Source organism: Aedes albopictus, chromosome 3 (assembly GCF_035046485.1).
Source record: "Aedes albopictus strain Foshan chromosome 3, AalbF5, whole genome shotgun sequence".
Classification (NCBI taxonomy): domain Eukaryota; kingdom Metazoa; phylum Arthropoda; class Insecta; order Diptera; family Culicidae; genus Aedes; species Aedes albopictus.
Genome location: NC_085138.1, coordinates 221819784 through 221832050, shown reverse-complemented (window position 1 = coordinate 221832050; position 12267 = coordinate 221819784). Strand labels below are relative to the sequence as shown.

General features: G+C 37.3%; 1 protein-coding gene across 4 annotated transcripts in view; it reads right to left on the bottom strand.

The window, feature by feature from the left end:
- LOC109428744 (diencephalon/mesencephalon homeobox protein 1-A) overlaps positions 1-12267 on the bottom strand; it is a 277071-nt gene that overhangs the window by 138098 nt on the left and 126706 nt on the right. For all 4 annotated transcript variants that reach the window (XM_029878173.2, XM_029878175.2, XM_029878174.2 and 1 more), the window contains exon 3: positions 4321-4402. In XM_029878173.2, coding sequence (XP_029734033.2) covers positions 4321-4402 — 82 coding nt within the window. The remainder of the gene's footprint in view (positions 1-4320; positions 4403-12267) is intronic.

Below are 12267 nucleotides of genomic sequence, written 5' to 3'. Positions count from 1 at the left end.
CTCTTAAGAGTGCCGAAAAGTAGTACTTTTCGGCACACTTGCATTAGGGGTGAAAAGTAGGCCATTTCAGCATACTTCAGCCAACTGAAACGTTCTACTTTTCACAACGTAATTACAAAAAATGTTTTATAGTATACTTGAAGATATCCTTAAAGACAGATTTTAAGAGCAAACAAAGCTTTTCGATATATAAACCTTCTGGCAATCATTATTACCAAAATAAAACTGTTAAAACTCTCAACAGATGGCGATCCGTTCGATTAGTAACGACATCTGTTGGTGGAAAAGCAGAACTACGACACTGCTAGGTTTATTGCGGTCATCATAAAAGTAAACTTGCTTTCGTTTTTTTTTCGCTGATTATGGTTGTCGCCATATTGAAGAATTAGCTAACGTGAATGGAAAATAGTTTATTTTGCTCAATTTAGCAATGAATTGATAGTTTGCCACCATTTCCATAACATGCTTACATAAATAAACTCTCTCTGCTGAGTTTTCTTGTGATTCGAGATAGTTTTACTAAATAAACAAGTTGATTGATTTCATTCCAAGATGATAATATTCACTATTTTTGAAGCGCATTAATTTTATGATTCTGCAACCCCAATATTCACGGTAAAATTGAATGCGCATAAGCCTAGCAACACAATAACTACTAAAATATTACTTTGAAATGACCGCTTCTACTTACGAATGATGTATCGTCCTGAACTTTACGTGCCAGCTTCTTTTCATTTTGAGCTGTCATAGTTTTTGTTATAAAAAACAACAACAATCGAGAATAGGGAAATTTTTAACTAGGTTTTAAAACGGTTTTATTGCTACTCTTAATGCGGTTTGCAAAACCTCTCCGAGAGTGGTCCACTTAGCCGGAAGATGCTCTTAAAGAGGTTATCAAGAGGTTTTGATGCATAAATCAGTTTTATTGCAAGTTTTATAAAATTGGTCATAAATATCTCTTGTAGAGCCGAACAAAACTTAAAATGTTACTTGGGTCTTGACACCCAATCCGGCTCGAAGGACCATGTTCGATTGCTCGGGAAGATCAGCAGACTCGATCTGCTCCAGTGGATGACGACGATGACAACGGTGATAAAGTCACAACGAGAACGGTTTGAATTGTTTGAATTTTATTTGCTACAACTATGTTTTACATGCATGAGTCGGTTGCCTTTTATAGGTGAACCAAAGTACGGAGATAAATGCGCACTGCTTTCCGTGCAAGCAGGTAGTGCGCTGGATGGTTTGGACTATGATGCATACTGTAGCACATTCAATACAATCTTGCTGTTAGCGCTGGATCGAGTTGGAATGAACTATTATCAATCCAGTTAAAAATAGGAGTTTTCGACTAGCGAAGTTCGATTTTTCTCCAAATCCGTGCGTCGGACCTAACTTCGGAAATGGTGCGCTGTATAGTATACCAGGTCCGCTATACAGCGCACTATTTACTTCCGAAGTTAGGTCCGACGCATGGATTTGGAGAAAAATCCAACTTCGCTAGTCGGAAATACCGGGTTCCAGCTGGATTGATAATATTGAATTGACTAGCTGCTGCGCTCCTTGTACGAGATACATACAGCCAGTGTGAACGCTGCACATTGGTCGGGCTCCATACAAAGGGGCGGCCAAAACTCTCAAAAAACGAAATTGATATTTTTAAACTTTATTTCACCTTATAACAAAGTTAATGTATTGTACTTTTATGATTCTTAATTAAGAGTATACCAGCTTTTGTATTTCAATGACATTTTCACTGCCAAAGTGGCCTAAGTCATAAAATTGAAAAATGAATTATTCGAAAAAAGTAAAATAAATATATTTTGAGAATGGAATATATGTTTAAGGTTATCCAGCATATGAAAGCTTGTTATTGGACTGTTTGAATGCACGTATGGTGCAAAATTAATATGTCACAAAACTTTTCAAATTTTCATATATTGTACCTTAGAAATTTTGGTAATTTTTAAGTTAAAAAACGGTTCGTGTCGTCACGTGTCACCGCAATTTCGAATAGTACATCTTAAACATCATGCTTAGAGCTGCCTAAAAACGTTTAAATATTTTGCAGAAATTTGCAGTTTTTCAAATTAGAGCTATTTAAAAAAGTCATGTTTTTTCATATATTTTACGTTATTTTTCCATTTTTTACTGATAAAAAATTTATCTTTCCACATTTTTCACACGTTTTGAACAAACTAGATTGGATTTGATCGAAAGATGATCATTTATTTAAATTCGAATTGATTTTCTAACAAAAAACGCAAAAAATATGGGGTTTACTGATTTTTACCGTTTTTGAAATTATTGAAATTACGTAATTTTTAAATACCCCTTTTTAAACACTAAAAATACTATATAACATATCTAGGCAACCTATAACTTCGATTAAACACATAAAAAGAGTTTTGGCCGAACTTTATCTTTTTCCGACCATTGTGCGCTGTTTGTGGTGTTGCTTTGCTCGATCGTTCTTTGCTTTACGGATGGTCATGGGTTCGATCTCAGCCCCGGCACTTTCGTCAGTTGTTCTTTCCCCCTGAGAGCAGCTGACACTGACCCTCTTCTGAGCCCATGGCTCAAATGAACCCGGATACTTGGACATCGGCGAACGGCAACCCATAATGGACCCCCAATCGAACTGGAAACAGGAACAACCAACAGCCACACTCCACCATCCTCGTGCTTATCAATCAGTAACAAATTTTAAAAACGACGTATAATCAATGGTTTAGCATTGATAATACGTCGTTTTCAAAATTTTTTACTGATTTTATCATGATAGGGTAGAAAGTGAAAGCAGTGCAACTGCAACCAGTTCGATGTAGTACAATTAGAATAGAATACATTTCGGCGCTGTACAATGTGTATGTACCGGTTCCAATTGGAAACGCTCACGCAGTGCTCTAGTGGACAATAGAGCTGTAAATTAGGTTAAGTGATTGAAGAATAAAGACTTGAAACAGCCCAGTGAAGTGTTCCCGTTTCTTTGCTGCGCATTAGGATTAGTTAATTGAGGAATGCTGCACGTTACCTAGATGTCTCTAACCAAAAACCAAACTCCTTGCATTTTACGAGGGCGTCGCTGGATAATACGGATCGCCCTACACGCAGGTTGATTCAGGTAGGCCAAATCGTGATTCTTTTCATTTCAGAGAGCAATTGATGGCGCTTAAACCAAGGCTTACTAGCCAGCAATCCGGACATAGTGAAAATGCCTGTGCCCATTTCTGAATAGAGAAAGGCCCATGGATCCTTCCCTTCCTCATAACGGAGAAGACGGGCGTGGCCAACAATGAAAGTTTTCATGCAATTACTCCTTAGGCCTCCGATTGGATAGCTGTACTATCGCAAATAGCTCTCCATAAGTAATTGGAATGAAAGTATCAAAGATTTTAACATGACAACTTTCAACATGCAATCAACGAACTACTCCGTTTCCATGCAACGTAATTCCAAAACAAACATTGTTTCGTTGAAATTCATTCAAGCACACATGTAGATCCGATGACTTTTACTCAAAAGAGTGCTAAGGGAACCCAATCCTCCATCATCACTCACTCTTGGACCCCACTTATCATATGTACTCTAACTATTTAAAACACAATAAAAATTCATTTAGGCAATGTAACTTTAATGAAGGTACCTAAATATATTTGACCGAAATGGAATATATCCAAATGGAAGTTCCAATGTATCTGTAAATTTTGGTCTTAATAAAAATTTTGACAATGATCGTTCAGTTTTCAATAGGCACATTACTTTTCCATAAAAATCTATTAATGAGACGTCCGACTTAAATGTGATCTGCTGCAAAATTGTCGCTTCAGTAGGTCGGCTCCAGAGGCACGTTATCCTCCATTTGGGAAAGTTGTAGCTTATAGAGTTGTCTATGAGTACCAAGCTTCAACTGAGCTTTCATACTTGGGAAAATGGTAAGGTCCTTTGAATGATGAACATCGCTTTCTCATAGTAATTCCCATATGAACTTTAAAGTGCCTGTGCAGTAGACATGTCGTTTTAGAAAATGTCTCGAATCCTACCCAGTCATGTTATATCTCTAAAGATGAACCCCGTTCCAGATTATTCAGCATCTTTTCGGAATAAATTATTAAAAATGCTGGAAGGTTGAAACTGAGAATTATGAAACTTACTTGACCAGTGGGATTCAAAACATTTTCTAAAATGTTGACTTACACTTTGAAGGAAGGTATAGAATCTGTTAGCAAATCGATAAGCAGTGCAAAGCAAAACATATTTGTATAAGCAACCTTTTTTTCACAGTTTGTTATTTTATAATTTATCCCTAAATTTTCTTACCTGTGCCTCCGCTTCTTTTTCTTTTTCTTTCCATATCCGTTGATATTTTCTAACGTAAAATCTTTGGTAGAGTCGACACCACCTGTTGGAGAAAATATTAAGAAAGTGCGATAAATTAGTATACTAAGTTAAAGTTAAAATTTTGAATTTTGAAAGTTACATCACGCTAGTTATACAATTGACAAAACCATCTCGAAACGTTTATCCCGGTCAAATAACGGAAAACGAGAGCAGCAAAGAGGGAGACGAAGATTGTCCCCAAATCAACCGTTTCATCGAGTGTGCCTTTACGAGCGATCAGGAGAAAAATGTAAAGTAGTTGATTGCTCGTAAAAGGAAGTCAAATAGATTTTGTCGCCCGCCAAAGGGATGATGATGATGGTAAGTGGGTGGATGATATAGAAAAAAGAGGAACTATCCTTTACCTTGTACAGGGCAAGGCAAGACGGAGATGCTCTTCGCCAGAAAAGAAACGACAGATAGCGATCGGGGAAGTCTTATCCCCATAAGAGTGGTGCCATTCTCTGCCACTACTGGCTGCGCTGTTGCTGTCTACTATTTTATTCATTATAAGCACAAAGTGGAACGAAGTTTCCATCCCTGTAATGGTTTGGCTTTTGTGATTTGGGATTCTATGCGCTTCAATGGCAAAAGGTTGGCTGTTGTTAGGAATCACATTATTCGTTCGGTGAGTTTTTTTTTCTTATCCTGTCCGATGTGTATCTAGTATTCCAAAGTAACAGGTTTGCGGTATGTTTATACCCTTTGAGGTCTTTTGAGGGGCATCAATGGGTATCAAACGTTTCAAAGCACTTTAATAAGTTTATCAACAAAAAAGCGAAACGGTCTTGAACAATTATTTAAATAAAGGATAAGAGCGTTGGTATTCAGCATGATCATGATGAGGGTGATGGGTTCGACTTCCGGTCGGTACAGAAACTTTTCGTAATGGAAATTTGCTTGACTTTCTTGGGCATATGTAGAGTAACTTCCAGCCTGCCACGGGATGTACACATGCTAAATCGTCTTTGGTAGAAGAGACTCTCAGTTAATAACTGTGGAGTGTGGATGTGCTCATAGGAAGCTGAAAAGCAGGCTTTGGTCCAGTTAGGACGCTAGGCCTAGAAGAAAACAAAAACAAGATGAAGAAAACGAAGACAGAAACCATTGTTTTGTTCGATAATTTAATGATTCAAATACAAGTAAAATTTGAATGATTCATCATCTTTGCCGTAATATATTTTTTTTTGTCGAAATTAAAATTATTCTGATTCAAATAAAGGTTGCTTGGATCAGTGCTGAAAATGTCATTTCGACAGATCCAATCATCTACAGCTGATTTCAAAAACTGAAACTGAAAATATGGTATATAAAAAACCCGAAGACCTGGTCTTCAAGAAAGTCACGGAAAAACATTGTATCTTTCATATTTAGGGTAAGGGACTACCTACGAAAAATGCCGTAAGATATTCATCATGACTAATAATAAGCATGACATTGGCCTTGAATATTGATGCGAGAGCCGTTTTTCCGTGACTTTCATGTAGAACTGGTCTAGCAGCACAAGTTTTTCAAATACCATGTTTTCAGGTTCAGGTTCTGAAATGAGCTGTAGGCAAGCCCGTGCTCAAAGGAGGGGTTTTGAGGGTTAAACCCCTCCCATTGCCGATGTTCCATACACTAGGCGCCCCTCCGCCCCTTGTCAAAATTAGGAAAAACCCCTCCCTTGTCACCTTTTCTGTGCACGGGCATGGCTGTAGGTGATTGAATCTAGATATCGGCAGTTTCCTGCAATAGAGGCACAACTTAAAATTTGTCATTTTTGAGGTTTTGAAGGTAAATGACGAAAAACTATGTAAACTTTCATCTCACAAAGACCTGTTCCGAAATTCGTTGAGAAACTCGAGATTTTCGCATTTTCGCCAATTTTCCGCAATAAGGGCACAACTCAAAATCAGTCAACTTTTTCAATAGTCGTTGAAAAATAGTATTCCGAAATTCATGAAACAGATAGTCCTTCCGGAGGTTATTTTAGTCTCAAGTAGCAACGAACGTTATGGGCGTGCGGTTGGCACCAGTGTTGACTTACTCAAATTTGGAATTCTCGAAGGCAGCATCTATTTTTTACGTAACGTTGAAATCGACATTTTTAGAACCCCCCTCCCCCCTCCGTAACGCTTTTTTGTATGGAAATCCTAAAACTTTTGTATGGGCCGTAACGCTCGACCGTACTCCCCCACTCCCCCTAGAGCGTTACGTTATTTGTGGACGGCGCCGAAGGTAAGCACTGAGTACAATAAGTTACTCTCACGCTCCGTTTGATGATTCTTTGTGCAATTTTAATTGTTCTGATAAATCATGGAGTAACAACTACGAATGGTACGACCATCTATGGTCATGATCGTGCTCTATTGAAAGAATTGATGTCGGACGGTAGTAACTGAAAACAGGGATTACCTTGAGGTTTTCAGTCATTCGGAATCTTTATATCGATTAATGAGCCAGACATTGCCGATTTGACACAACCAGACATTGCCAAAACATTTACAGCGCGATAATAAACGCACCAAGAATTTCTTTCGTTACTCCATATGAACGTCGCATAACTTTCCCTAAAAAATACAGGAAGTCACCTGAAAATTGCCTGGGTTCGTCCCTCTACCATCTGCGAAAAAGGGTTGAATATTGTGACACTTTGATTACGTTCCCAAAGCGTGTCAATTTACTCGAATTAAATAACTATCACAAAATTATTATAATCATGTCAACCGAAATTGCTTTTCAGCAGCAGCAGAGCACCTTTTCAAACGGGCCGGGCGTCGTCACCGGCATCGTAGCAGCCCGTGTAGCGAGAGAGCAGAAAAGGTCGAAAGAATAAAACACATTTCTATAGCAACCGACGTTGGTTCTTGCAACGCTTGCTTGGGTCGATGTCTGCAGCGCGTTCCTGTGTGTGCCTTTTGTCGTTCTGTCAACCAAAATATCATTGGGACATAAAGGAAGTGCTTTCTTAACACAGTCAGCCAGCGCCCTGTATAGTCATATTTTCGCGTTTCCTTTGCTTCCGTGGTGCTTCGCAAACTGACACCTTCCACCACTACTGACTGCCGGGGCGAATGTCTGCTGCCTATTCAGGACGAATTTATTCGCATTGAAAAGGGAAATTTTCTTTTATGTCTCGCGATACATGTGTCAAATGCACGTATTCATGCAATAAACGCTCGAATATTCAAACGCAAGTTTTGGATGAAAACTTCAGTAGAACGAACGAGATGTATAGTGTGAAAAACGAATGTTACACTTATGAATTAAGTTTTCCAACGCAGCCTGAAATGGATAAACATTTAGGTTCTCAAAGCCAGCTTCCTCTCGAAAGTGGTGAAACCGAGAAGTCACTGTATCGACAACACCCTCTCCAGAATGAATAACGGATCGCATCGAGGAGGGAATGACTTCCTTACCCCTTTTTCGGACTTCCGTTAATTTTGCGGGTTGCTTTGTTTTTGCTTTTCGCAATCATTGCGGTCGGATTTTCTTCGTATTTCTCTCCATCTCGTCGAGCCGCCCGTTCCTTCGTGAATGCAACTTCCATTAAAGTTTTACGCGGAGTGATTGAAAAACAAAGGGCCATGTGGAAGCCATGTTTGTTTGCCAGGGTTGTAAGGTAGCAGCGCAGCATACATGTTGCTTGAGTGGGCTGTGCATTCCTGTTGGAATCGCTAATTAAATCTAGGAGTGCAGTTAGAGGCCACTCAGTAGACCCTCTTTGGGAACTAGCATTCTCGTAAGAATAAAATTGGAACTCTTGAAAACTGTGAAAAATGCAGCATTCGGAAACAACTGCGGCTTTAGCTTATGTTCAAGTTCACATTTTTAGAAATATCTACGAATTACACTCTATGTGTGATAATATGTATTTGCTAGTTATGTATTATAAAATATATGTAAAATTTGCATGTGTTTATTTTATGAGTAAAACGATAACTTTTAAACATTAAGGGCAATAATTTCTATTGCGGCCGTTCTGTTTGGCTAAAATGTACTCAATCGAACTGCTGTAAGAAATCTAATATAGCATTTTTAAACAAATGCTACAGAACTAACACTCGCAAAATTTAAATGTCAGTGCTTATAATGGTCTAATTGAATTTGTTTATTTAACCCTCTAATACCCAATCCCGCCTTTAGACGGGGTATAGTTTGAGCATTTTTGTAATTTTTGTTTCATGAAAAATCATTTTTTTTATATTTTTGGCTGATATTTAGGACTGTTTTGTACATCTTAAAATATTTTTTTGGTGTATTATAAAGCGTATTTACATTTTTTGAAAATCATTGAAAAATTGATGTTTTAGTCACCTTTTAGAAGTCATTGTTTATTTTGTACTGAATCGCTACAATTAACATATTTTAAATTTTTCCCAAATCATTCTATCCTTGTTTAATAGTTAAGGGGATCGAATACACTCTAAAATTGTTTTCCTTTAAAATTACACGGAAAATAAATTTGTCTGTGAAAAAAAATTAAAATACTAATATTTCAACAATAATCATAAAATCTCAAAATGTTTTCATCTCAAAAAATCCGTTCTCCGAATTGGCTTCCAGGAAAAATATAAAAGTGTGGGGATGTTCAAAAATAAAAATTAGAAAAATCAAAAACTGAAATTCACGAAATCGTAAATTAAAAAGAATAATCTTCCAAAACATGTTTAAATCGATTTTAGATGACGAAAAATGATATTAAGATCAAAATCAAAAATTTGGGTATTAGAGGGTTAAAAATCACTCAACCAGAGGCGCGTGAATCGTGTTTTCCGCATTTTCGCGTTTCAGACTTTCAAGTAACAAACATTTTAATTGATTACGTAGGTGTGAAAAATCAAAACATCAGTCACAAACTCGGTAAATAAGTATAGTGCAGTGATTTCACTGAAGTATGCACTCAAAATAGGATTTTTAGTATTATTGTGATTTTCCTATTATTCTCATCAGCCGAATATAATACAAACATATAAATCATACACACTTACTTCTGAATCGCCTGTTCGGTACTTTTTTGATGAAATTAAATCAACAAATTTAATTGTTCAGTATAACAACTATCAAAACAAGCGGAGGTATTAAACATTCCATTTAACTGAACGAGTTCGACTGTTAGATTTCAGTAAAAACAACCGAATACAAAAACAATGGAATGAGTCAAACTCCAATTGGTTATCTACGGAAAAACTGCCACTGGGGACGATCACAAGTGGTAATCAAAATACGCGTAACTGTCAAAAGATAAGCATTAGAGGGCGGAATAAAATGGTCCAAACTGATTGCACTCATTAGAAGAGGGTATTCTGCTTCTTTATTTTTTTCTGTTTTGATCGTTTTACAACCGTATTGGACAGTTTACTTTTTTCTTGTCTCCGCTATCTCTCAAGCGCTGTTTGCAGTTCAGAAGGAATTTCTCTGCCTACATACGCGCCAACTTGTGACGTAGTTGGGGGCGAAGCTTTCCAAAATTGAACAAAATTAAACTTTTTTCGGCTAAATGTACTAGTTTTTACATGCATATGCCTAATTTGGGTGAACAGCATTGATTTTAATAGTATTTAATTGGTTTTGAGAGGCTTTGCCTCCCCCCCCCCAACTACGTCACAAGTATGGCGCGTATGTCTGCCTATCTTGATGCATGGGAAATTCCTTGCCTAAATCGCCCAAGAAACCGTTTTTCTTCGATCGCAGTAGGCAGTTGCGAAGCAAGGACAATTCAAATGGCAACCACAGTAGACAATTTCTGCCAGGAATCGGTCAAGAAGTTTCTTGAGCGATTTCTTTTGAACTCGAAACTAGGCTTCAGGAAGAAAAAAGTTGTCATCCGTAAACATTTTCCTAAGCATTTGCAATGTAATAAATAATACAGTAATTCCACGCACATGTATGGGATTGTCCATAGATAGCTTTGTGGCTGAAATGGATCTTCACTCAGATTCTAGACTACATATATTGGACGGATACTGGTAAAATTCGTTCAATTCAAGATTTTCGGTAAAGCCTTTAAAGGTACCTTGTCGATTGTTTGAGACTTGTTTTGTTATTTTGGCAACCACCGATCTTTGCTTATTCATTTCTTCTACCTTATAAATGGTTTTATCGTTAATCAGATTTGTTTCTGCTTTCTAGAAGGATTATCATTTCTTTAGAATACAATCAATTAGCACTTGTGCCTTATTTAGTACTTTTTCATTGAAGTTCTAGCTTGTTCACAACAAAATAGATAGAAGATTTTATAGTGAGGGAAGATTTTTCGAAACTTTTTTGTGTACTTAGGTGCTCCGCCGTACCCATTATGAAAACCATTGATCAAGAATCTGAGAATGATCTTAATTAAGGCATCCGATCGAACCAACATTCGATTTAGCCAAATGATCATTCGGTCTAATGCCTATTTAGCTTAATGACCCAGCATCGCAATTCCTAGTACTTTTTCATTGAAGTTCTAGCTTGTTCACAACAAAATAGATAGAAGATTTTATAGTGAAGGGAGATTTTTCGAAACTTTTTTGTGTACTTAGGTGCTCCGCCGTACCCATTATGAAAACCATTGATCAAGAATCTGAGAATGATCTTAGTTAAGGCATCCGATCGAACCAACATTCGATTTAGCCAAATGATCATTCGGTCTAATGCCTATTTAGCTTAATGACCCAGCATCGCAATTCCGTTAAATTTGTATATTATCATTGATGGGGAAGCATGTCGTAGACACACCAAATTCTGTAGTAAAGATCACGTTGCATCTTCTACGTGGCGTTGCATTCCTACTGAAACTAAACCTGCTTAGAGTAATGCGGGGCAAAAGTTCAAACCTAACAGTCTTCATCAATTAACTATTCAACAAAAAGAAAATAATAAAAGGACTAACTAAACAGTTTAAATTGCTGCGAAGGCCATGATTTTTTGATTATTTGAAATATTCCAAGAAATTGCAAATGAAATAATCAAAGATTGCCCAGGTGATCGCGACGTGTAAGCAGAATAAACTTTAATAAACAGTTTACGCTGTTTGTTAAGTGAATCCCTCTTATATCATTTTATCTCGTTAAACGAATTCATATCATGTTACCTTTGAAATGTAGTACCGTAAACCGGGGTCAAATTGATCTCCGGGTCGAAATTGATCAGTCGTTTTTCAGTTATATCAAACATTGTTCACATAGTTTGCTTCCAAGTATCGTCAAATAGGAATCATATACTAAACTATATATATGAAGAAACTCTTCTAAACATACTTTATCTAATGGAAAAAAACGTCTGATCAATTTCGACCCGGAGATCAATTTGAACCCGGTTTACGGTACTAGATTTTTCACGTTTTTTTTGTAATTTTAGTAATACAATTTTTAATACAGGTACTCAAATGCGAACCTTTGTCCATAGGGCACTGCACTGTTTAGATTTTGTATGGGATTTTGATGTTTCTTGGCCTTGTTGTTTACAAAACTTTTGTAAGAGTAAAGGAGAAGGAGAGAATTTTATGCAGTGCCCTATACTGGGAGCAAAAGCTCGCATGGTGCACTGCACAAATTTATGCTGGCCTGCTTACTCTGACAGAAAATCTGACGTTTGAACGGTGCCGGCACCTCCCAATCGTCAAATTTACAGTGAGAGCAAACAGGCTAGCATAAATTCGTGCAGTGAACCATTGTGCGGGGCGAAACTTCACAAGTTGTGAAGTTTTTGGTGTGAGTTCCATTTATTTCACCCTTTCACTCTAGCCCCGAAATGTGTTTCTTTTGCTGGAAACCCTTTAAATAAAGGCAAAAAAATGTGTTTCTTTATATTCATGACATTACATACCAACTGAAACACGGCCTGGTGCTCAGCTTGTATACAGTGTATTTCATGAACATTTTCACATCTGTTATCTAAAAGCTTAACTTTCCAGCGTTACTG